This window comes from Nyctibius grandis, chromosome 3 (assembly GCF_013368605.1).
Source record: "Nyctibius grandis isolate bNycGra1 chromosome 3, bNycGra1.pri, whole genome shotgun sequence".
NCBI classification, from domain to species: Eukaryota; Metazoa; Chordata; class Aves; order Nyctibiiformes; family Nyctibiidae; genus Nyctibius; species Nyctibius grandis.
The window spans coordinates 65,495,579-65,520,680 of NC_090660.1; the positions used below are offsets into that span (position 1 = coordinate 65,495,579).

General features: G+C 39.1%; 1 protein-coding gene across 1 annotated transcript in view; it reads left to right on the forward strand.

Moving 5' to 3' along the window:
* Positions 1–25,102, forward strand: part of SPIDR (scaffold protein involved in DNA repair) — a 207,522-nt gene that overhangs the window by 56,745 nt on the left and 125,675 nt on the right. The window contains exons 7-8 of the mRNA XM_068396733.1: positions 8,125–8,225; positions 21,765–21,984. Of these exons, the coding sequence (XP_068252834.1) occupies positions 8,125–8,225; positions 21,765–21,984 (321 nt within the window). The remainder of the gene's footprint in view (positions 1–8,124; positions 8,226–21,764; positions 21,985–25,102) is intronic.

Consider the following 25,102-nt stretch of genomic DNA (forward strand, 5'->3'; position numbering starts at 1 on the left):
ATCTCTGTGCTTCAAAGCGCTTTGCTTGTGCAATCAAGCTTTATTTCTTGTTACTTTAAAAACATAAAGACACAACTGTACTAGGTCAGACCAAAGCTGTAATACCCAAAAATGCAAAAGCAAGTATGTGTGAAGGCAATAAGAACAGGACAAGCACATAATGGTATTTTGCCCGGATGCACTTCCAGCTTTCAGCAGTTTACTGCTAAGGAGCTGTTCTTTACCCTCATTGGCTTTATCTTTTCATGAGTTTGCCCAGTAGTTTTCTGAAGCCATAAAGACTTTTGGCTGGTGCAATAACATCCCAGGGTTAGGAGTTTTGTAGCTTAAGCATGACTTGAATCTGCACCTACCAGCTTCATTTGATGACCTCTACTATCAATGATCTTAGTGCAAAATATATTTTACAGCAAAGATACTCTGAACCAAGTGATTAAGAGAATAAATAGCTTTAAAAACAAACAAAAAAAACCCAAACCAAACAAACCACAGTGATATAGAATGTAATCTGTCTGGAGTGGCCAGAAGAGCAGAGCTTGCAGGGTTTTTCACTCTTCCATCCTGGGGTTTCACCTTGGGTTCCTTTGGGAACAGGGAAGCAGGCAGGAAATTCCTCAGTTATGAGTTTTGTTTTGTTTATCTAGTTATTTTGCTTGTCCAGGTAATTGTCATCTTTTCACTCTTCATGTTCAGGGCGCTAATTCCACATGTCTCTCTTTCCCATCCTTCCTTCTACTGTTGATGGAGAACATTTTCGTTGGTGTGCTAACAGTGGATATGAGAGTCTGCATCCTCGATAGGAAAGCTCAGGTTTTCAGTGCTGTGGATTGAAGGTCAGTTCAGGGAAAGGTTTCTCAGCGTCAGTATTTATGAAGAAGAAAATTCAAAATGCACATACAAGAAATGCTTTTCTTGTCTACAAGTAAACCTTTCTTAAAGGTTTTATGAATTGTTTGCTTTTTCTAGTAAGATTTTATTTACATCAGAAAAAAAGAAGTCTGGGTTTCAGTGCAGGAAATAAATTTTATCTTAAGTTATATAATGTTAACCCTACTTCTAAATCTGTAACGTTGCAAAAGCTTTTACTTGTGAAGAATAGCTGCTTTAGCTTTTTGGTTTTTGGTTTTTTTTTTAATATTTGAGTGGCCATTTTTAGTTTAATAGTAAAATAAATCTTGGGAAATTCTCTTTAATTATCTTCTACCTACTTGTATGCAGACCACTTACAGATCTTATCTGCTAAAATTAACTTTTGTTATCAAAAGAGGAGAAAATTACAGAATGTCCTGGTACTACGTGCAGTAAAATGAAACCCAGTTGTCACATGAGGCCAACTGAGGTCCTGAAAATAAAGGAAATTGCCAAGGGAGGAAGGAGTTGGCACAAATGAAGCAGACTTTTACTCTAAAATTGGGTCTGTTCTTTCTTACATGCATCCACAAGTAGCACGAGGGTGTAACAGCAACAGACTAGCTCTTTTTACCGTCATGTTCTTATGCTGATTTTAACTATTGGATTAAGTTTTCCTTGCTGGGGAATTTCTTGTTGGATTAGGAGAATATAACTGAAGAATATCATGGCTGCATTACAGATGTACCACTTGTAATCACTGGCAATGTACATGGCAAATTATTTTGCACTTACTGAAAGTTAAATGTCTTTCTTTTTTAGAAATGTGGATGGTTTCACTGGTCCAGATGTTTGGTGTTAACAGGAAAAAAAAACCCCATTTAGTAAAAAAAAATCCCTTTCCTTAAAATGACAGATTTCTCCAATTTCACATGTGATGTATTTTACTGATTGGAATGGTTTAGCAGGGCACAGTTGTTCCCCATCAGAAAGAAGTCATTTTGGTGCCTTTGTTTAACCATGGAGCTTGCTTTTCTATGCAAGATCTCTGCTCAAGCAAGCCAAAACCTTCAGAACTGAAGGGAAGGCGCTTCCCTTATCTCATGGGGCCATCAAAACTGGTTCCTGCAGTCTCTTCCTCTTAACTTTGATACTTTATTCTATGAGAAATGTGCATGTGGGTCTGGTACTTGATTATTTTTTTTTTAATACCAGCCAAGAAGGGGATAACTTTTTTCTGGGAAGCCTCTCCTTACTAAATCATCTTACTTCTACTGAGGGCCTCTGCTGTAAGAGAGGTAGGACAATCTGAAATAATTTTTTTTCATATTAAGGAGTCTGAAGAGCCAGACAGCTGTGGTAAACTTTTCAACTTTTTTTTCCCCCAGTGGCTGGTAAGAAGGAGTGATCAATGTTTTGAAAACTCTGAAATGAGCAGACCCTAAAAGCGTACCTATTTCCAAAGATGTTTCTAAATTATTTCAGATATTTTCTATGGGATAACTTGGCTAAGTAGAGGCATAGGAAAGTCAACCACCTATAAAGTTTTACTTAAAATCTTTCACTGGAGGCCATACGGGATGTAGGAAGTGCTCACCCACCCTATTCTCAGCAATTAGGACTGTAATCCCTCTTGCCTCTCTTCCTGTGCACTGTCCAAGGCAACTAGGACCTGGAAACCAAATTGCACTACACAAGAATGATGAAGCTTTGGTGTCTATGACAAAAAACTATTTCTGATTTGCAGGAGTAATTGTGGTATGGTGTCCAGACACTACTTGCAAAAGTTTAATTGTTAAAGGTGATATTGAGGGTGTCTCTAGTATAGGCTGGTTGGAATTTACAGCTGAAGACACTGTAAATTCTCTAGATGGTCACTTCTGTCTAATGCAGTTGCTGGAAGATACCTCTGTCTCTCACTGTGCTATGGGGACTCACAAAAATGGTATCCTTGTTCCACATATGTTTTATGGAGGTGGAACAAGTTGTTCCTTTGTGGAACAACTGAAAAAAGAGTGGTGAGAGGTGACACAGACTTAAAAAGACTTTTGGCTTATTGAACTCTTTTAAGAGAGGCTCCGAATCCTTGAATCCTTAAGACTCAAGAAGAGGCTTTCAGTATGTCTGCCTTGTTGATTTGACTAGTGTAAAAAAACCTCTCTGGATGGGTACAATAGATCAGAGTGTTGAAATGTGAGCAACTGGTGTGCAGGAAAATGCAGCATCCAGTGCAGTTTACTAAATCATTGCATTGCCTGTCTACTCAGTTTGTATTTTTTTCAAATAAATGTGGAAGGTCTTTTCTCTATATTTTTGTGTTGGCTGACGCAACTGGCCGTTGGTAGCTGTGTACTATAAATTATAATTTGTGTTACGGTACAGAGCTTCCATTTTGCTTTCATTTTAGGTGTGTACCTCAGATGCTGTTGATTTGACATGGAAATTGTGGGTTGGGAGAAACATTGATTCATTTCCAAGGGAAAGACCCCAGAAATTGTAGCAGAGTAAAATTACTTGACAAGTCTTAGAGGGACTTAAAATTATTGCTGTCTACTTTGGTCTTTGCTTGTTCTATCACAGAGGAAAATAAATTGTGTTATGCTTTGATTCCCCACATTTAACAAACAGAATGCCAGCAATCATGGTAGTGGTGGTTCATCCAAGGTGAAAGTTTATAAATCTCGTTGTTGAGTCAGAGCTTGAGCAGGGCTGATCTGTAAAGCTAAAATTACTCTTTCTGATCCCTTGTTACTTCACGAAGTCAACAGCTTCTCTTCTGCGCTGGAGAGGAGGTGGGCCTTCGTAGAGGAGACTTGCACTTGTGTGGCCAACATTCTTCAATCATGTCTTTCATATGTGCCCATGCTATTTTGTACACTAAAGGAGCACTTGGTAGTGACTGTCAGCATTCAGTGTTGCTTATTATTTTGCAAGTTGTAAACTAGATGATAATAGCTGATGGGTTTGCAGTGTTGACAAATGAAATGCCAGCACGCTTAGGGGTCCTTTTTTCTTCTTTAGCAAGCACCCCATGGAGTGGAAATGGACAGCTGTGTGTTGCAGAAGTCAGTTACTTCACCAGTTAACGTGGAAATACGAGAGGAGTTTGGTCCTTGCTTTGAAAAGAGAGAAGGAGGGAACTTGCCCAGTCCCGAGATGGGGTTATATATTTGTGTAACCTATAGTGTTTTGACATACATGGAGTCCTGAGTATAGTGTATATGAGGAGACAACTCAATAATGAGATGCTTAAGTGTGCACTGTTCTTAAATTCAGATGAAGTCTGGGAAGGAGTAAACTTAGATGAATGTGGGGTTATTTTTGGTAAGTGCCTTACTGAATGAAAACCTTAATAAATAAACACAGAGAGATCTCCAGCACTTCAGAAAGATTGAAAATGACGTTTCAAAACAGAGCCTACTCAGTAATGCTCTTTCTTTTTTGCCTTTTTTTTTTTCTATTAGCCTCACTGGAGTTGGAAGCTAGGGACCAGCAGCCTAAGAGTCACAGATCATGCTCAGTGTTACCTTTTGGTGATACTTGTCACATGGTGGCACAAAACTCTTCAGTCTTGCTGTTGAAGTTTGTGGAAAGGGGCAACCACCAGAAACTGAGCTTTTGTACTAGATGCTGAGCTTTCTTATGGTTATCAAAGCTGTCTTTCATGTGGATGTTGTTGGATGTGGACAGTAATGGCAATGGTTGTTTTAAATACAGTATTTCAACAAACTCAGATTTAGTACGGAAATAGGACATGGATTTCTGCTTGTTAAATCTGTCTGCCTTCAGGGATTTAAAGGAACAAAATACTTGTACTGAAAGTTTCGTGATTAAAAATAAAAAGGTTGTGGGCAGTGGAGATTGTATCTGAGCAGTTTGGCTTCACTGAACAGCCTTTGCATTAACAATTTGCCAAATGCATTCAATTTGCTCATATTAAAACATTTTGGGGCAAGTTTGAAGTGCTGGTCAGTAAAGTATGCATCTCAAATTACAGTTTTTGTTATTTAAATACAGTTTGTCTGTTCCCTTGATTACAGAAATCATACATTAGTAATCAAAATATATTTGCCAGTTATATATATATATACACACCAGATGTTGGGTTCGTCATGGAGGACAATTAAATGCATCGTAAGGGCTAGATCTGTGCGAAAGAGGGAACTGAATATCTTTTTCTAAACTTCCTGAAGCAACTAGATGCATAAATAAATACAGACTGCAAATTAACCACGACCTGGTACTGTGTAAGCTGTGTCACTCTGTCTTACCTCTCATCTGCACAGCCAGGAGTGACTCTGACTGTATAGTTCATGATATCTCACGGCACATACACAAGCTTTTTCGACAGTGTGGGCACCTATACTGTATGAGAAGGAATTAGTAGTTTTCAAATGCCGTTGTCATCAAACCTGTTAGAATATGTAACAGAAAGCACCTTTTTCTTTGTTTCATGTGTTTGGGCTGAAAAGGCAGTTGATCCTCCTGGGTTTGGGGTGGTGTTTAAATGTCTTTGTTTCTACCTTTTAAAAGCAACAAACCATAAACTACCAACTCTCTCTCTTACCATAGAGATTCCTTTTGTGCATGGCATGTCCTTGAATTGTATTTCACAATTTCACAATGTATGAAACAGACGTTATAAAAAAACATTTCCAATGATCAGCTGAGAACCTCTCATAAATGCATTTCTGGTTATATTTTATATTCTGAAACCAAGCAGATGCAAAATGCTTTATGATGTTTTCTCTTTAAACTTTTCTTAACTGCATTTGGAATGTGAATGGAAGGATAATGGTTAATAAATATCAATGAATTTTATTAGCACAAAGGGCTGCTAAGGAAAGGCACAGTTTTACTTTTCATGGACTTTTGTGATAACTATTATCCTAATACAGACATGGTTAGCAAATGAGTAATGAAGTTGTAAGTGTCAGTGAGACCCTCCCTGCTAGGCATATCAGGCCTGAAACAGGAATGGTGTATTACTCTCGTGTGCAATAGCCACGAAACCAGGAACTTGCTTTCCTTCATGCTACAGGGCATTCCTGCCATAGATGAAACAGCAGTGGGCCTACAGAAGAGGAGGAACTGATTGGACACAACCACAGCCCTGTTCAGGGAAAGGAAGGGAAATTAGGCTGTGAGCCAGTAATAGCTGCTCTCTTGTGCAGGTACCTTAAGGCTTTCTAGCATTATTTGAACAAAGAAAATACATTTCTTTGACTGTTGTCTGTGAAGGGAATGGAGTAGGGTTTTAGAATGCTCCTGTTGAACAGTTTTCTTTCAGCAGAACAAGTTTATGAGCTACTAGCTGTATTGCATATTGCTATAGTCCAACCACAGAGTTCAGTTGCAGACTCATGCATGCAAGACTTAAGCAAGCAAACTCAAAATGCATTTCACTGCTGCATTTCTAAGCCTAGCTGAGCTGGCATCTACCTGTTCCAGCATGGCTTGTGTATACCATGCAGCCAAGCTGAATTACAGCTGCGTCTGGGAACGGTTCCCTGGCAAGAAGAGAAACTGGGTGGACAGTTTGCTGGAGTTTGGAGAACTGTCTTGCCCACAAGTGTTGTGGTGAGGTAATGCTTGAGTGCTCAAGTTTTGGGGGAAATGTGGCTGAGCAGAGTGTTATCAGCAGAGTAAATTATCCTGTATGAAGTTCTGTGCTTGACTGTGCTGCTTTTGGTACCAAAGCTTCCATTGCACTTCTCTGTATTAGCTGCCACTGTGTCTAAAAGTCCATGTTGAAAGCAGCATTAAACAAGGTTGTTAAGTTTACCTGGAAGTTCACTAGAGCCCAAGATTTCCTAAATTTTTCTGTTTGTTTTCCTCTTTAATATAGCAGGTTTTATAGCTTGTTAAGTGTGGGTTCTTTATTTTGGGGGTTTGGGGATTTTTTTCCTCCTCTGAGAGAGTCTGAGTTTCTCTCTTCCCTGCCTGAACCACAGCAGCCATAGAAGAGATGCAGTAATGTAAACTACGCAATTCTTAGGGATCATTCTGGGTCCAATGTGGCTCTTGTATTTCAGAGTGTTCATTCTATGATCTTTACTAGTAAGATGTTTAGCCATGCCATCTTGTAATTCTTGTGGTAGTTACGATTTTGCAAAGTATATAGTTGTTAATTAGAAATTCAGCTGAGACTGCTAACTGCTTTTCATATAACCTATTGACTTGTCTGCAGGTGAAATTGCTTAGTAATTGCTAACCAAAGGGAGATTTTTACGGCCTACCCAAGGTGCTGCTTAGCCTTTTTAGCTCCTTCTTGGTTTCCACAGGTGTGAGTCCTCCCAGTTTCACATTTGCAATGTGAGCTTTACCAAGCTATTTGGCTTTTTCTTCTAAACAAAAAAATTCTATTAATGTGCACAAATAATCATAAGGTGGTTGTGTGTTATCTCTGTTGATTCCTAAACCAGTTTAACCCAAGGACACATTTCACCTCAGCAGAAATCTCTATTGATATACTGGATACTACTTGTTGTGGAAGAACTTACACTATAAGGAAAGAAAGAAGTAGGTTTTTATGCAGATGATTTCTTTGAAGCCAAAGAAAAATGCTCAAATACTCCCATGGTAATCCAAAGCTCTTTGTAGTAGCCCAAAGACAGCTTCCAACACATTTGTTTTTTTGTTCTTAAAGTGAGAAATTACACCTTCTGGCTTTGAATCCAGGGGTAGGAATTGCTTTAGTGTTACCTTAAATGTATTTGTGCTAGATGCCACTCCTCTGCTCCTCACCTTGGGAATGCTAAATTAATTCCATCTTGGAGAGTGTTCAGACCACTGAAACTGCACACTTGACCCAGCTTGTGAAATGAATCATAGGGTCAAGTATGGGTAAAAGAATTTTTTTGTGATCACTCCTTGCCAACAGACAAACAAATCCATGAGGGAAAAAAAACCTCAACCTGTTATAACTGGTGGTTACACTGGTTTATTTTGAAATTGCAATTGTGTGTAGTATCTTTTAGGGTACGTGCATAAGTGCAAAGAAAATTTGGGAACCTTTTGTTACAGTTCTTGTATTAGACACTCAGATAGCGAAGACGTTTTATTGTGTGTATTGACCCTAAGTGTATGTTTTATGGGGAGCATATCCATTGGAAAATCAAAAGTAGGAGAACTAATCTGCAAATTGTAATTTTACTGTGTGTTTCTGTCTCTTAAGGGTCAAAGCATACATATTCCATCTGTCCTATGGCTTGTCACTTGGCAAAACTGAATACTGATTCCTGGCAAAACTGAGCATTCCTTTATTCTCTGCAGGGGCGGGCTAGCTGAGAGGTTATGTCGACTGCAGAACAGAGAAAGATCTGCCATTAGCTTTTGGAGGCATCAATGTATTTCAGATGCTAAAATGCCCTCAGGTAAGAAGCATTATACATGTACTACTGTGTGGAAGTGTATACTTACATGTGTGTATATATGGCCCACACAGGGGTACAACTGAAGTTTATATTGTGTTTTTTGCCTGACTTGGGTTTAATGCTCTCTTGATTGTCTTCTGAACTAATATTGTATTTCAGCTAAATATGATAGTTTATAATGTCTCAGTCATCAAAATGTTTGCCTGTAAGGGTAAAGAACTTGTTTTAAATAGCCTCCATCTAGACTCTTCACAACTCCTTGATTTCCAGCATCACCTGGGGAAATGGTGTTTCCAGCAGGTTGTAGGACAATTCAAGGTTTAATTTATGGGTGTGCAGATCGTTTTTTGGTTCTTGTTTCCTTATAAGCACATTTTCCTCTTTCCTTGTTCATTTTTCTTTGGTTTGAAGGCAGCCATATTCATGGATAAGTGCTGAAATTGTGAATGACTGCAAATATGGACAAATAGAACACAACCATGAAATGGGCGTGAAGCGTAACTACCGTGGGCACTTCATTTAAAAAGAAACAGAGTTATACGAATTAGTTACAAGTGACTGATAGCACCATGTTTCAGTAGTATTTCTTGAGAGGTAACGGATTCATGAGTTTAAGAGTGAAGAAGTGGTTAGGTTTTTTTATCAACTGGTGTGTGTGTGACTGTAGGCTATGAAATTTCAAGCATTTATTCTGTATTAGCCGACTACTTGTTTCTGAGCACATATTAAGTTCCATTTGTTAAATTCCATTTGTTAACTTCCATTTCAGAAAGTCCTCTGGTCTTAATTTGAAAACATGCGGCTGAGGGAATCTGTCACTTGTGAGTTTGTCCTTAATTCCACTCCCAAATTTTTAAAAGTGGGGTTTCTTCCAAATCTGAGTTTGTCTGGCTTCAGTTCCCCTCTTTTGTTTCTTGTAAAGCCTTTCTCCATTAGATTAAAGAGCTCTTTAGTATGTGGCATTTTCCCTCTCTGACACTTCCATAGCAAAATCCTGCTGCCTCACAATTTTCATAAACTAAACAGACTGAGCTCCTTAAGGCTCTCTAAAGCGTTTTTACCAGTCTTCAAGTGATTTGCATGGCTTTTTACTGCACCCTGTCAAACTTTTCAGCGTGGTGTTGAGAACAAGGACAGCTATTCTGTATGTATTCTTCCAGTTTTAGTCTCACCAAAACCATTGGCCAGGTCCAGTTCACCACTCAGCCTCCTGTATGTTCAAGGCCTGTAATAAGAGTTTGAGTCTGGTTTGGCTTTGGTCACAGTGTGATGCTGGGACTTCATGTTGAATTGATTGTCCAATATGATTTCCTAATTTCTGTAGCTGTTGTTTTCCAAGATCCAGCTTCCCACTCTCCAGCTACCATTTGTGTTTCTTCTACCTAAATACCAGGGGAGTATCTGTGCTGTGTCCAGGTCTGCTTCATTTGAGTATGCCCAGCTAACCATGCAGTTCAGATCATTGTGTATATCAAATCTGTCCTCTTTTAGTCACAAATTTGCTTGAATTTGTGGTATCCACACAGTTTCTTATATTATTTTTTAACTTTTTTTTTATATCATTGATGAAACCATTTAATAGCATGAGTGTTTACTTTAAAATCCTGCTGGAACTGCTCTTACTCAGTTATAATTCTCCACTGGTAAAAAGTTCTAACTGTAATTCACAAAGTTAGTTCTCTGAAATATTTTTTTTTGCATTCCACTTAAAGGCTACATTACTGATAGTGAAAATGGTTGTTTTTTTCATAAGAATTTTATACGATTTTAAGTCATACCCAAACTGTTGGCTAAAGCTAATCTCACAGTTTTTCACTGGAGCTTCAGAGGGCTTACATCCCATGGCCACTCACATGCTACATGTTCAAAATGCCCCATGTGGAATGGCACGCTATATTTGTGACCTTAATTCCTTACTTATTTTTCCAGTCACTTTGCCTAGGTCTGATGTAAAGCGAGCTGGTCTCCAGTTATTGTAGGTCTCTTTATTTGCCCTTCCTGAATACTAGCACAATATCATCATCTTTCCAGTCTTCTGGAATTTCCCCAGTATTTGAAGACTCACTAGAAAGTAACATCAGGGAACCCGAGATATATTTAGCCGACTCTTTTCAGAACTGCTATGCTGAAAATTATACAGGCATGCTGACTTAAAACCAATCAAACCTTCTGCATGTGGTTTATCCTCCACCTGAGTTACTAATGGATAGGAGGTTACTTCATCATTTTTAAGTGGTATTTGGACATCCTCTTGCTTCTTCTGAAATATGGAACAGATATTGATATTGAATAGGTCTGTCTCTGTAATAAAATTAAAATTTTTAGTATTCTCTATAGTAATGGACCTGCAACATTGCTAATATGCTAATCTTTTTGTCCTAGCTTCACATGTATCATTACAAAACCTTGTGTTTGGCTGTTCACCATTTTGTTAGACATCAGCTCCTAGGCTGAAATATTCCATGCTGAACATCTGCCTCTGGCTGAATTCCTTTCTTTGATTATTCTTTTTTCTTTCAGAAAATGAGTCAGAATGCATTAGCATTTTATGAGAAAAAGGCTATGGGAAAATACCTTGCTCTATTCTAAAGTACATTTAAAAAATTCTGATGAGTGTCTTCAAGACGATTTAGTTTTGGCAAAAGATGAGCCATTTCTGGGATATGCCTTTTGTCACCACGCTGAAAATTTACAAGAACTTGGGCAAGTTAGAAGTCTTTAGGACAAACTACTGTTTCATTTACCCTGTGAGCATTTGCTAAAATTTCTGAAAGATGCTGAACATGCCATAATTTAGGAATACACTTCAACTTCACAGCTTAAATTTCACTTCCAATTCCCAGTCCTTATTCCAAAGCATGAGGATGATCAAACAGTCATTAAAATAGCTGTGATAATATTTGGGGGATATTTTTTCATCTAGGGCAAAATTTATTTTTGATAGGTCTGTTCTTAGAATGGCCATACTGTTTCACATCACCAAAATAAAATTGTTGTTTGGTTTGGAAAATGTCAGTCGGAATGGTTGAAATTTTAGTAATGTAACTAGATAACCTTCTAATTGCTTCTAGTCTGGAAATGTGAAGTGTCAGCACAGCAAATGCATACCACTTTCAGCTTTCATCTTTTTGGGTTCATACTAAGGGTGTCTCACTAATCTGAGATTCTTCTTGGATTTTGTTTCCCCTCTATTTTGCCCAGTAATATTTCTAAACCACACTGTTTCCAGGACAGTTTCTGACTTTGGCAACAGAAGTAGAGGAAAGAACTTCTCAAATGACAAACTCAAATGAGTTATCAAAGGAGACTGAAGATTAACGCAGAGGATTGAAGTAACTTAGTTGCTGGGAGAGCTGTCACGTCATTTTGGATATCCCATAGACATGCAGACCAGAAGTTCATTGCTAAGGCAAAGGGGAGCAATTTCAAATGAGATCAGTTTGAAGTCCTCCTTCCATTTGGGATTTAAGGAAAAATGTTCCCAGAAGTGCGGGCTCTTCCCCCGTTAGGCATTTCATGTTACAGAATTGTATGCCTTTGTTTTGCCGTTGTTTACTTTTATGTTGTATCAACATCCATGTTATCCAAAGACCTCTTTTTTTTTGGCTTTATTTTTTAAAAATTCCTTTCTGTTTGCTCCCCTGACCCCTTTCTGTAAGTAACCATTGTGGCTTGGCTGCCTCTTGGTCCCTGGGATGAATCACTACCCCCAAAAAGAGCACCTCCTTTCAGCACGCACTTTCTGGTTTTTGTACAGTGCATGGGGGTCTCACTTTTGGCTGACTCACTCCACAGGATAGAAGAAATCTTTGCGCTTTCTCCATTTTGACAATTCTGGGCCAAAATGGCGTTCAGCAGCCTGTCCCTGTGTTGGGATAGGCACTCGCTGAGGGTGTGCGTTTTTGCAAGGTGATTGGTAATTCCACTTCTGTAATCAAGCTGACCATATCAGAGACATGCCTGAAAGGAGAGAAGACCAAAGCTTGCCTATGCTACACAGTGTTGGTTGGATGCTTGCTGTGGTTTAGTTCTAATGGAGATGGATGTCAGGCTCTTTGCCACAAATCCAGATTTTTTTTTCCTCACAAGATGTAAAAGGGAGGCTGAGAGGTGTGCAGTCCCCATAACAGCAAATCTCCGATCAGTCAAGCTGATGGTTTGAGAGTACTATGTGCAAGGGCTTTTAGACCATTTGCAAGCCTTTTTTTTCTATATGCAGTGCTGCAACTTCCCCGTGAAGTTTCCTGTTTGGGCAAAGAGGAGATCTGGACAGTTGAGAGAGAGAGAAGAGAAAAAAAAACAACAAAAGACCAAACCTTTTTCCTGTCAACATCTGCTGGTTATTTGGGGATTGCATGATGCAGAATTAAAATAGTGCTTTTCTGAGTTACATTCAGGCAACTTTCCTGTCTATAGGAGAGGACACTAACAGTATTTGAAGCAAATTCATGTAGATTCCTTCTGTGACTTCTGAAATTTTACTTTCTATACATTTTATTTTCTAATGTTTTCCTTTTCCTTGCAGTTATCATCAAAGCAGTTCTTTAGCTAAAATGCAGAAGCATATTATTCTCTAGCATTTGTAATCTGATACAAGATATTTGGTATTTGTTGGCCTGAGATTAAGATTTGGGATTAGATTACAACTGAATTTGAGTAATAAACTGATAATAAACCCAAACCATTGATGTTTCCTTCCAAACTGCTCCTTCCTCTCAGGGGGTAGTGACCTTCAAGGGGCAACAATTCTTCAGTTTGCTAAGACAAGTGGAACACACACACGAGAGGAGGAGAGTGAAGCCCTGGAGTTGAGGACAGGGTTTTGCACGTAACACCACATTTTCAGGAAGGCTGAAAGGCTTACAGAACAGGACATAAACAATCACTCCCCCCTTCCAATTTCAGTGACTAGTTAAGGTGACGACGGGAAGAAGGGATTTTAGCACCTTGAATGCCATGAGACTTGCACAAAAATTGATAACAAATTGAAAACAAGGATAGTCCTTAACAGGATTTCCTTTCACCATGTAAAATTCCTCTAAAAACAGCAAAGTCTGAGCTTTGCCAGTTGTTGCTTATTTTCTTAGTTCTTGATAGTTTGTTTTATTACTTAAGAGTTAATACTATAAATTAGAGACATGGCAAGTGGCCAAATTTATGTTTGTCTTTTTTTTTTTTTTTTTTTTTTTTTTTTGCTAGCCAACTGTCTGGACTTGTTACAGCATTGGGAAGGAAAAATCAAACGTAAAATTGTCTTTTTCAAACAAGAATTCTTTGTGTTGTTTTTATTTTCTTACGAGAAACAATAATGGTGTGCACAGTCACTTTAAGTAGCTTACATATGTTCTTATAAAGAATGTATAATGTTTAAAGCACAGCCAAATTCAGCAGCCTTTTTAAAATGAATATAGATGTGGCAAGAAGCCATCATGCCTGCAAGACTTGGTGTGTTTTTGAGAAAAATCTTTTTGAATGGCTTCAGAAGTTACCAGCCCAGGAAGAATAATATGTATAGATCAGAATAGCAACCAGGTGGTTTTGTACAGGCTGTGAACATGTTGGAATCTCCACCTGGTTTTCAACGTTGACTTTGGATTGCAAGGGTCTGCTTGGTATCTACCTGCTTCCAAGTTTGTTATGCCTGCACCTGCGATCTTTTACATGAGGGAGGAGGAAGAACAATAATGGGATGCCAAGCAAAATAATATTTTTCTTTTGATTTATGCCTCTAATTTGACATTTTATACTTTTTACACTTGGGAATGAAAGTAAAACTTTGTGGCTTGAACCAGAAAATGTAGGCTTGGCTATTCTTCCACTGCTGATAGTAAGTGCTGTCCCAGGAGGGTGTCTAGCAACTGCAGTTTTGGAACCCACATTAGACAAGTAGAAGTTAAATGATGTTGGGATGAAATAATGCCTTTGAAAAAAAATAACTGAGGGAGACAAATTTGGAAGTGTGTTGCTAGTTTGCTTTATTAAATGAGGCATAAAGTGGTTTTTTTTTTTTGTTTACTTCATACTTCCATAATGTGTATCTGATCCATCCATCAGAACCAAATGCAGAAATTGACTTTCATTCTTAGTGCAGTAAGTACTATTCCCAACATTAATTACCCAAGATTCTTTGTACTTTCAATGGGAAATGTTATTTTATAAAAGCTTTTAGCTAGGATTAGTGGAAATTTGACTTGAGTTTAACACCTGTATTTCCTGTAGTTCATATTTCTAAAGAATTTGCCAGTTAAGTAAAAGTATAATTTAACTTTTCAGCCACGTTCTTTAGAAATGTCAACTAACTATGTCAGGTACAGTACAAATTTGCTTCTAAACTGTACTTCATTTATATAATTTGTTTGATAGCTCTTTGAGAAAAGTAACAGTAATTTGTTTTTCTTAAAAACATCTGTCCTTCTCCTGTATCATTCAGATGTCATTAAGATCAAGAATTGTACATTGTGACTGTTTAGCTGGTAAGAACAAATACAGGTTGTCCTGACTGCCTTTGCACAAAACAAATATTTGTTAGCAGTTTTTCAAATATTAGCATGACTTCAAGCAATCTCATCTTCCTCCCACTCCCTTTGGTTTTCTTATGAGTTTGTGTTGTTTTTTTCAGAAAGCTCTACTTGCATGAGTATTTTTTTAATTGATGTAAAAGGAAGATGTTGAAGTACTCTTCCTTTTGCATTTTGCCCTGCTTGCTTGGTTTCCTTCATCCATATCACTTATGGGGTAAGTCTTGTGGCTGAGGAGTTTCTCTGTTATTTTGTCATTCTTGCTTTGCATGATAGCCCACGTGTATATTTACTGGTAGAGGGGTGTGTGTGTTCTTTATTACTAGAGACTTTTTACTATCACAATAATAATTTCCACTCTGCTCTTCTTCATGCTTGCATATGCGTATTTTTCTTTTTTTTTTTTTTTTTTTCCCCCAGAACGCTCAGTGGAGCAGAGCTGTACACTGCTTGGCATTTTACTAAACTCCAGTTTTCTTGTGTGTTTGTAAGATCTTTTCTGTGTGCTTGTAGTTCAGTGTTTTCTGCATTGGTACTGTGGCCTTTATGAAAATTTATTTCTACCTTGTGTCATGTATGATTGTTACATTCAGTCACCTTCAGATAGGCATATCATGTCCTTCAGCCCTGTGAGTGAGATGTGTTCCCTCAACATTGCAAGATTTTTAAATTCTCATGGAAGAATAGAAAATTGAAAAATTCAGGAGTACCCACTGCCATAGAGTCAGCCTGCCTTTGGTTTGCTCTCGTTCACGTGGTGGTGGTGGTGTTACTGTTGTTACTTCTGCTGAGCTGATCTGCATGGAGGTGCACTGGCTGTCCCAGCTAAGACATTCATGCAGAACATGGTAAATTACCCTCTGCCCCAGCTTCCTCTTCAGGACCTGGGAGGTGTTGCATACCCCAGTGTGTTGTCCTGAAGCACTTTTCCTCACCCTGTAGGTCTCATAGGGACTGCTCTGCTGCTGGAGTGCTGTCAGAGAGTTTGTTGCCTTTGAGAGCTTTAAGGCTACAGGTGCTCTTTTGAAACACTTGAACAGTAACATTTTAGCAAAATTCACTTGAGTGAGGTGAAGCTGCATCTAGTCGTACTGACGTCAACATCTGATGCATTTCCATACATCAAGTCCCATGCAGCGTGTTCAGCTTCCTATCACTGTGTAGCAAGAGAAAGATAAAATATGCAGTCCCCAGAGAGATCATCATTTCTATATTTTTCTCCTCATTTGTCTTCTTTATTGGTAGTTGTGGAGTTATTAAAACAAACTTTAGAGTTGTATTTCAGACACTGAAGCCAGAATGTCTGAACATTTTTTTTTCGGTTGTGCTCCTTGATGTTTTTCCTCTCCAAACTGCTTTTTGGTTGTTAAGAGCCAAAGCACACTGGCTTTCTTTTTAGGCTGCCCTTGGCATGGCCAGTGCATCTTCTGTGACCATGTACATTTGGTGTTGATGTGACTTAAATATAGGTGGCTGCTGTGAAGCCACTTCGTTAGGTCTGAAGATCAAAGGCCTTCCCTCTGGCGGAGACTGTAGAGTCATGGTGAAGTTTTCAAAAGGCTCAAGATCTCAGGGCCTGTGATCTCCAAAGCATCGGGGAACTTTTTTTTTCTCTTTTAACCCTCCTGGAATTCAGAGTAATGCAGAACATCTGCAAAGTACTGCGTCAAAACATATTTTGATGTCATGGTATATGACATGGTATATGATTGAAGGGCAGCGTCACCCTATGTACTGAAATAATAAACAGAAATGAAAGGAACTAATCAGGGAAACTGATGCATTCAGTGTGAAATTTGTTTGTTCATCTCCCACACACTTGAAATATCTTTGTAGATTAATTGAGCTACTTCATGTCCAGGTTGCAAACTGGAGTGAAAGACCAATATCCCAGAGGTCACCTGGAATTAAATAATTAACTATGGACCTAAGAGCAGATCTGCTAGAAGGTCAAACCAAAAGTTCCTCTAGCTTAGGAACCTGTTTCTGGCAGTGACAAGAGCTATCAAAATACCAAGGAAAGTTATACAGGGCTAACACTTGGTGATATTTCCGCGAAGTATTCTCCCAACAATCTCCCAAAGATCGCTGACTCAGAGACTTTCTGAACCAGAACTAGTGTCTGTGTTCTTAGTAGTTCTAAATAATTTTTTTTTCTCCTACCAAGAAGTTACTGGTGTTTTTTCTGAACCCATGCATACAATATAGACCTGTTTTGATAACACAATTGTGAAGCATCAGGCTTTTTTGGAAATTATCCCCAAGGTCTTTGTCAGGTTTGTTCCATTACTACAGTTGCCAAAAAGACCTTTCCCTGTGATTTCAAAGGTTCTGCTGACAGTAGCAGTGAGAGGTTGATGGCCCATTTGCCTAGGTTTGGATCAGGATTTCTTCATCTGTCTCTGAGGAGTGTGAAGATGTGGCTCCTGTGTATGCTGATGGGGTCGTGCTGAGTGTGGCTGTCCAGCCTCCTCATGACAGGGCTGCTGGATGGCTTTTGTCAGAGCTTCTTATTTCTTGGCTGGGAGGTTCTTGTCAATCATAGAGAGGCTTCACTAGAGACACTTCCCTGCTGAAATGTCTTGTTCCTCCCACCAGTCAGTCTCTCCTGCTGGTTTCACTCATTCTGGACCACTTGTGAGGTCTGGATGAATTAATTTGTTTGATCGTGGTCCATCTAGCAATGATTTCTGTCTGTTGCCTTCCAGTGGGTGGCACTTACCACAGCAGTGTTCTGCAAAGGGCTCATGTGACCTTTATGGGTGGAAACTAACCCAGCTCATCACTGGTACCTGATTTTTCTTGTACTCTGGCCCTTCTGTGACCAACATTTTGAATCACTAGTAGCCACCATATTGCTGCATGTCTTTGTGAAGGTTTTTCTTCTTACGTAAAATTCTGTTAGGAGTGAGGGAGCATTACAGGCCCTGGTGGCTGATTTCCCCTCCTTTTAAATGGTGCTCTTTCGAGGAGGCTTGTTGTACATCCCAAATACTTCTTCAAAATTCACACTCAACCAGATTTATCAGTGCCTTTCTGTCTCTCTTTGTGGCACCTTGAGCCTTGTGTATCAAAGGTTGGATTTATACTTCATGCCCCTGGGTTGCATAAGCTCTCTGGTTATATTCATGGGGCCAGATCTTTCAAATGATCCGTGAGCCTGTGTCAGTGGATGTTTTCTCTGACTTTCCAGCTGACTCTGTGTGAAGGCTACGGAGAGGTGCTGGAAGGGGTAGCTGTCTGTGCTAGGCTGTGTTCCAGGAACGCCGAGCTGCCGCAGCCCTCTGTCACCAGGAGCTCAGAGTGCCCAGGGCTTTGCTGAGAAATGCACCTATGTCTGACACTGATCAGGCAGCTATCTGGGTTTCCATCTTTATCTCACTCAAGCATTGCACTGTTGCAGAGGCATCTGGCACCAAAAAAGAGCTTTGTTAAACAGTCCTTAAATTGGTGCTTGCATGGAAGATTTCTGAACATGTCCAGGCAGCTGTATGCTCACTCTCTGTGAGTGTGCATGTGGACTTGTCTTTCAATGGGAGAAGAAAGGTTATCTTCAAGTCAGTAAAATGAAGTATTTTTAAACGAGCATTTGATAGGTACCTGCAGTTCTTATTCCTTCTCTCTTTCTCAGGGTCCCTCCACTATATAGCATTATGTCTAGAGTTGGTGGTTGAAAGATAACACTAGGTATGCTCTGACCCATGTTTTCATTACTGTAGTGTGGTGTCTATCTAGTGCAGACACTGAGGCTCAAAAAAGATGAAAGAGAGTTTGGCCAAGAGTTGTAGAACATATGTACGCTTAGGACATCAAATCAAATGTGCCTGTGGACCACACACCTTGAACAGACAGTGTCTCTGTTCAGTGACTTCATCTTGCCTGTCCTTCTTGCATGCTGAAGGAGCTTCTCAAGGACAGTCCAGCCTGGGCACCGTGGGGGGAAAGAAGTAACTGGATAGTGTTTGAAACTGACTTAATCCAGCCTGGTTGGGCTGTCATCAAAAAAAGCAGCATCCTTCCTCAGTCCCTTCCTGCCCCACCTCTCTCCTTTCCATCACGTGTCCCTTTCTCTCCCTAGTATCTGCTCGTGTGCTTTGGTGGCTTTGCAGTTAGCTGGATTAGCTCATTGATTTTGTTAAAAACTAACCCTGAGAAAGAAATTCATGAGTGCTATGGACAGCAGAATGGGAAATGAAGGAATACACAGTGTAGGAATGGGCAGGATTGCAGCACAGTTACTGCTTGCACCTTTTTTGACAGATGATATTGTAATGTATTCTTCCTTGTTTAAGATTACTAGGTAGTGCCATGAAACCTGCACATCTGCAGGTTTGAATTTCTTGGGCTGTAATTCTGCTTGGCAAGTGAAATTAAGTGAATGAGGACTTCATCAAGCGACAACTTCTGTAAATTATCCAAGGGTGAAAGAGAACATGGCAAAACCTTAAAGTAAGCTTTTCACACGGGTGAACAAACAAGTAAATGTCTCTGGAAACTGTAGAAATTGCAATGATCCAGCCCATCTCCTTACCCACAAATTCTCCCTTCAATGTGCAGCCACATATGTTTGATTTGTTTTTGATTGACATAACAATACAAGAGCCAAATGAATTAAAAACAAAGCTACGTTCTGAACTTTGGTGTTTCATCACGTGCCAGGAATTCAAGTGCTTTGCCATGTTGTTCGAGAGAGCATTCTATCATCAGCAGTAATAATAATTTCTGAGTAATTAAATTAAACTCTCTCTGTGCATCTAAATAAACAAATAGATTGTGGTTCTGTAGAATGTGTGTGTGTGCCAAGTGTGAGACTTGGCTAGTTGTTGAAATTGTGCTGCTTTTAATGTAGAAGCATTTGACTTCATTTGGTATCAGCTTCCAGTGTTTGCACCAACTTTAAGACTGACTTGCAAGAGACTCTGATACCTTGGTAGGGTTTTTTCCTCCAGTGTCTTTTAGAAGCTTTCATATAGATATAGTTCTTGATTTACCTAGTATTTTCAACTGGTTTATAGCCATAGGTATTTAAAAGAAAAATGTTATTAGGTTGTCATTCATTGTCTTGAATCTGCTTCATCAGCTGTGTAACATACACACTGCTGACCAGTAAGAATTGTCATAAAATTCTGCACATTAGAAATGCCTAGTTTGGAAGTGATGAACAGTCTCTTTCATGAGCTGTCTTAATACTTTTTTTTTGTTTAATAAACTGTTGGTGTGTTTCAAAATTGAAGTTGATTTTTTTGTGACTTGTTTTTTAAAGTGGATGAAAATGCTAATTGTGCAGTATGTCTAGAGGGGAGAGGTAAATGCTCAGTTATTTTGAAGGCTGAGAATTTTTGTGGTTGGGAGAATTTGTTTATGCGTGCCAGATGACTTGGGGTTGACAGAGGACCACAACTGCAGCTAGTCAGGCAAAACAGAATTCAAGTGTGAATATTCTAAGTCCTTGCCTTTAGGCGTAGAAAGCTAGTCCGTGCTCACACTTAGCAGAAGTTTGCACATAAGCAGATCTTAACACAGTGCAGTGAGTATTTGGAGTGGCACTGCAATGTTGCAGCTTTCCCTGAGAAGGTGACAGCGGTGAGGAGTAATAGCGGTGGCAATCGTCTCTCTTCATCAGCCCATCTCAAAGGACTTGGCAGAAAGGACCGGTTCTCCTACTCCTGCTTCTCAGATCTGGAAAAGGAGGTCAAGCTCTAATGGCTTGGACAGAACTGGCTTTTGTACATCACATGGGAGACTTTTTGGTGGAACCCTTTATCCTGCTGGAAAATACCAGTTCGTGGGAAACAGAATGCTTTGCAGAAGCATGTTGCATGTGATGAAAATTTGGTTCACATAAAAGTGGTTTTGAGAACATTTCAGTTTTATATTTAAAAATTACTTTATTTCAGTTTCAGTATAAAATGTAATAAAGACTAGGGAATACAAAACAGGGACAAAATATTTTCTTTTTTTTTGTAGAATTTAATTTTATTTAATAAACCTGAAAGGTTTTAGGGCCCAGTTTCTTTGGTTTGTGTTTCTTGAGGGTTGGGTTAATTTTTTTTGAAGCTTCTCATAAACTGAAACTAAAATATTTTGATTTATTTTCCAAAGGAAAGGCATTCGCAATTGTGAAATGGGCCTTAAAATAAACAAATAACTAGTACAGCTCTGGCGTTAAGTTCCAGTATCACATTCAGTTCCTCCCCTCCTTCTTCTTTGCTGTGGGAAGACAATACTTTCTATCAGCTGTTTTTCTTGGGATGCTGTGTTTCTCCCAATGCAACTTGTGAATCAATATGGGTAGAATTGGGGCTCTGCTGTCCCTGTCCTCTGGCACCCTGTCTTTCCCCACTAACTGCTCGTAGCATTCGGCAGGTAGATAACAACAATCCTCCTCTCAGTGATCAGAGTGCAAATCTGAGCGGGGCTAGGTGAGAAAGAGAATAAATCTTACATAATCTTACAGTACAGACCCAGGTCTGTCTGAGTAGCTGTTGCCCTGTGCAGACTGCAAAGGGAGCTAGAAGTAATCTCATTTCAGTGCAAAGTTGTTTCTTGATCAGCATACACAAAAGTGCAACTTGGTCCCCGAACACTGTTGCTTTGAGAAAGTTCAAGGAGGGCAAACACAGCTTCACTTTTAACACAGTGTGATTATTCTGTTTTTAATTAAATTTATTTTGTGCAGTATCTAATCAAAAAAGACTGAACAATGTGAATGAGTTGCAAGATTAAAAAGTTCAAACATGGTGGGAGAGGGCTTCTTGTACGGAGTTTGTGGTTTCATTGGTGTTTCAAAGAAGTGCAGGTAGGCTTTTGTCTTCACAATTAACAGTATCTATAAAGAAAAGAAAAATTACCAAAAAACCTTAACATAGGTCTTTTGGTGGGGCGATATATTCTACTCATATGTGAATTTTTCACAGTAAGACAGATCTGCAGAGAGCAGAGGGATGCACATCTTCAGAGTGCCAGAATTTCTCCTCATCCAGACTTTTCATTTTATTTTTCATTTTAATTTACTTTCCAGATAAATCTGGTGTCTTAATTGTGAAGATCTTAGAAATGTTTGAGGAGTGTACAATACAAGTTGCCATCTGCCAGCAGCTGGAACAGTCTCCTGCTACGCTTTCATCTGAGGATGCTGTCATCAATGCAAGAGAACCAATACTCAAAGTCCTCTTTGCGAGAGAGACAGCAGCTCACCTGAAGAGCAGACCACAGGATGTCATCCACATCTACCCTCCATGGTGAGTAGGGAGAACTGGCCATGCTTGCTGTAGCACTGCAGAACAAAGCAGGGTTGGTGGAATGCTGGCTGCATTGTAGGAAAGACCTTGGGGGCTAGCGGGGGAGCAGGGCTCTCCTGTGGTCATCTGTCTCCGGCAGCTGGAGAGACTTTGACAGATACCTTAAAGATAGCTCCGATAACAACTAAGTGTGTATCATAATGCCTCTAGTGTTGCTCAGGGCTTCACTTTTGTTTTCAATTAATATTTTCATGTTTAGAGCGATAGAAAGGCCTGAGCAATGTCTTATCAATGATAGGGCCAATAAAGTGCATACTTTCTGGTAGCAAAGTAGTTCAGGAATGCTCATCTGTTGCTGTGAGTATGGGTATAATGTTTCAGTGGAAAAGTCTGTGTTAACTGTATAGCATTCAGCAAAAACAACATGCAGCTAAAAAAATGGGGGGGAAAAAAACAAGAAATGAGAGATTCACACTATTCTTAAGGAATCGGTAGATACCTTTGTGGTAGTTCCATGTTGCTGCTGCTGTCAGTGTCTTCAGTTCCCCAGTTCCCTCTTCAGCACAACCCTTTCTGGAATTCTTCAAAATGTTTGGTCTACATTTGTGATTTTTTCTGAATTGGATTACTTTCCTGATTTTAAGGGGCAGCATAAAGTGATGAGATTTCTAGTAAAGCAGCTGGTTGTTGGTGGCTGTAGGTTGGAAGGTCTACTCTTCATAAAAATTCAAGAGAACTTTGAAGTGGGAATATTACTCCTCTTTTCACTCTTCTCCACACAAATTATAATAGAGGAAATATTTTTCTTCTTATGTATTTCAACATTCATTACCTGAGTTCTAGCCTCCAGCAGCAGTAGAATCCTGCCCCTACTGTTTGACCATATCCTTTTGCAAAATACGTTTTCCTGTTTTGCAAAGGTTTTTATCTGGTTTTTATCTTCATTGATAGTTGCAAATCTTTTTTGTGTTTCCCAGTTTGTCATCTTTTGCTTCTAAAATGTTGTTTAACTCTTTTTGGAAGCAATTCAAAAATTAAGGGAAGATACTTAATCTGTGGTTTATTATGGCTACAGATACAACTATTGATAGTTTAGATGTAAATAGATCGGTAGCCAAGGGAAATACAAATTGAATGTTAATTAAGTCCTAGTCTGATTTGAAATAAGTCACTCCTTTTTTTTCTTCCTCCCACCCCTAAGGTACTAATGTTTGTTCTTGTTTACCTTTTCCTTCAACAAGCTTCTTTTCATGCTTTACATTTGCTTTTGTTTCCCCATTTTCTTCTTATTTCTCTCTCCTACAAACTTAGTTCCGTTTTTCTCTTCAGGTTTCCTCTGTTGTTTTTAAACCACGAGGCATTGCATTTATTATGCTGCTGGATCCTTCTGTAGAGACCTTAACCTACACAAAGATTTTTGTACGAGCAAAACTGTTTTAGTTAGGGTATGATTTTTTTTTCCCCTCCTTTTTTCTTTTCCTGAACGGTTACTGTCAGAGTGCTTAGCATGTGTAAGTCCCAGACTGCTCCATCTTGTTCCATGTCTGCTCTGGGAAGATGTAACTCTGCACTGATACGATCCTTTCTAGACTATGAGCATCTCTAACTGTACTTGTGTAGTCTTCCCATTTGTTTAAATTCAGAGATGTTCTGAACATAAAACTCATTCCTATATATATGTAAACTGAGATTTCTTGAGAAAACTTCATAGCTGTCTGTCTCTCCAGAAATATCACTTTTTATTTGCTTTTGTTTTTTATTTTAGTAGGATGCGCTTTTCATGTAAGCAAAAGGTTATTTCATAAAACTAGAATGTCTGGGCAGGGGATATGTCTGTATAGTCAGAGTTGCTCTCCTTACCTATGTGGCTCTCAAGGCACTTTATAAAGACATTAGTCAATAGTGGCAAAACTGCATTGTATCTCATCTCTAGTCCTATTTTCTGTTGTTTTGAAATTATCTTAATGTCAGTCGTCTCTTTGTTTACTCAACCAGAAGTCAGAAGAAGTTGGGCTGGATACTGTTAAACTAAACCTAATGGAGGCGGGGTGGGATGAGGGATGTTTTTGTTTTAGATTATTATTTGGCACTTCTAGTTTACATTAATTGGAAATTGGACTTGTACACTTAATGGAAGTTTCCTCTATCACATTTCCAAGCTTCTATTCTGTTAAACTCTTACTTGATTCAGAAATGTAGTTTCTGGTACTCTGCATTGAGATTGTACTTCTGTCGTTAAAAACAAATACTGTTTGTGTTAAAATGCTTTCCTGTCGATTCAGATGTGTGACTAGTGTAAAAACGAATTAACTAAATCTAACCCTGACATAGTGAAATAAGCATATTTATGTATCTTATTGATATCACCAGTCAGAAGCAAAAGGGAACAAAAAGAGAATTAGATGCAAGGGGAGACAATCCCTGAATGACCTGCGTGTACTTGGAACACACAGCACAGTGTGCGTCGTCGTCCTGTATTTTGAGATACTTGTATGGTAAGGCAGAATGGGATGAGATGGGCTGATTTATAAGTGGACTGCTTCTGCTGCTGTGAAGTAATGTCCTGAGAGCAGAATTTCCCGATATCTTTAAAATAACACCCCAGAAATATGTTCTGACTTTGCTTTTTGCCTTCTGACCAGGCAGCTGAGTGAGTAGGTAAGATGCAGACGCACAGGCTGCTGGCTTCTGTATGTGACTATGCATGAGCAAAATTTGAATGCATCATTTTGGAGCCTTTGTAAAATTAGACTTTGCTTTTGTAACTGTATTTGTATGTGTTGTGAACTCAGTGCACAACTTGGTACATGAAACCTCTCTGGCAGTAGACTTACATAAATACTTTGGGAAGCAGTGTTTAGAGATTTCTTGACATATTTGTTGGTATTTGTTTGCATACAGAATCCCATGATACTTCAGCACTAGAATACAAACAATTCAATTTAAAAAATAAAATACTGACAGGAAGCCAGTTATAAGAATCTTATCAACCTGGACCTTGCTCATGAGAGTGGTCCCACTGACTTTCAGAGGAGCTTTGTGTAAGAGTAAGAATTTGCAGGACTGAGCCCTGATTTCTTTATAACTGGATATGGATTTCTTCGGGCCTCATGTCTTA